At 41.4% G+C, this 1347-nt stretch overlaps 1 protein-coding gene across 1 annotated transcript; it reads left to right on the plus strand.

Annotated features, from left to right (window-relative positions):
- The first annotated feature begins 72 nt into the window (after window positions 1-72).
- On the plus strand, window positions 73-1199 carry LOC107578937 (PDZ domain-containing protein 2-like). The gene is made up of 3 exons (XM_016264836.1): window positions 73-442; window positions 577-711; window positions 847-1199. Exons 1-3 carry the CDS (start codon window positions 202-204, stop codon window positions 1011-1013), a joined length of 543 nt encoding a protein of 180 aa, XP_016120322.1. The 5' UTR covers window positions 73-201; the 3' UTR covers window positions 1014-1199.
- The last annotated feature ends 148 nt before the right edge of the window (window positions 1200-1347 follow it).

The raw sequence follows: 1347 nt of genomic DNA on the forward strand, positions 1-1347 counted from the left end.
AAATAAAATAAATTAATGAAAAACCAGTAGCCATTTTCAGTAGCATTTATAATTACACATTATCTCCCCTTGTGGTTTTCAAAGGAACCAGTAGTAACATATAGCGTCAAATAAGATTAAATGAAGTAACCTTCTAAACTAAGTTTAAGCTATATTTCTTTGTCGCAGGTCCATCGGGTGTTCACTCGAGGGGTGGCAGGCATGGAAGGTACCATTCACAGAGGAGACAGAGTTTTGTCAATAAACGGGACCAGCTTGAGTGGTATCACACACGCAGAGGCGCTGTCATGCCTTCATCAGACCAGACTGCCGAAGCAGGCATTAGTGATCATCCAGAAGGGCAAGAACACTGAGCCAACATCACCTAGACAAGAACTTCCCCTTCAGACTGGAATCTGTCCTACTCCAGGCCATAGAGACAGCATCAGAGAACATAAAACAAGTGAGTATCTGGAGTCATTGTCACTCTCGTAGCAAAAGATTAACTCGCTATCAGTCTTTAACTTATTACCTTGGATTTTTATAATGGAGTACATACCTTTTTCTGTTCCTAATTGGCTTCTTGGTGTGTTGTAGGTGTGGAAGTGGGGCCAGACGGGGCTTTGAGTGTGGAGTTACACAAGACTACAGCCGGTTTAGGGTTCAGTCTAGACGGAGGCAAAGCATCTGCCCATGGAGATCGACCTCTTTACATCAAACGCATTTTCCATGGTGAGTGCTCTACTCGAACATTTAAAGATGTCCACTAGGGGGAGACTAGTGTGTAACCTGTGTATCAAGAGAAAGCTTAGCTCATCTCAGAGCACCATAAGAATGTAACGTTTTGTGATTGTGTGATTGTGACAGGAGGAGCCGCTGAACAGTCCCGGGTCATTGATGTCGGAGATGAACTTCTAGCCATCAATGGCAGGTCTTTGCAGGGCCTTATGCACTATGATGCCTGGAACATCATTAAAACAGTCTCTGAGGGTCCCGTCCAGTTAGTCATCAGAAAACCCCGGACTTCAGTATGACGTCTGATCTATCTGCACGTGTTGCACGTTTGTGAGATGCCAAACTCTGGTGGACTCTCTTTGTACATAGACTTTGCATTCTTTTTATATGTTTGTTACAGGATCTCTATGATCTGATGAATTTTTTGCACATTGATTTTTATACAAACAGATGCTTCTGCAGATTTGTGGTAGACTCACATATGCGGGCTCAATGTATTTTTAGTATGTCTTTGAACTTACGGACTTTGTGAAGACATTTAAGCCTAATTGTAAGAATTCTAAATGATACAGTAATAACTGCTTCCCTTGTATAATATAATTTAATGACAATATTGTGAATTTTTTTTTATAC

This window comes from Sinocyclocheilus grahami, unplaced genomic scaffold, assembly GCF_001515645.1.
Source record: "Sinocyclocheilus grahami isolate Dianchi unplaced genomic scaffold, SAMN03320097.WGS_v1.1 scaffold12868.1, whole genome shotgun sequence".
In the NCBI taxonomy this organism is placed as follows: domain Eukaryota; kingdom Metazoa; phylum Chordata; class Actinopteri; order Cypriniformes; family Cyprinidae; genus Sinocyclocheilus; species Sinocyclocheilus grahami.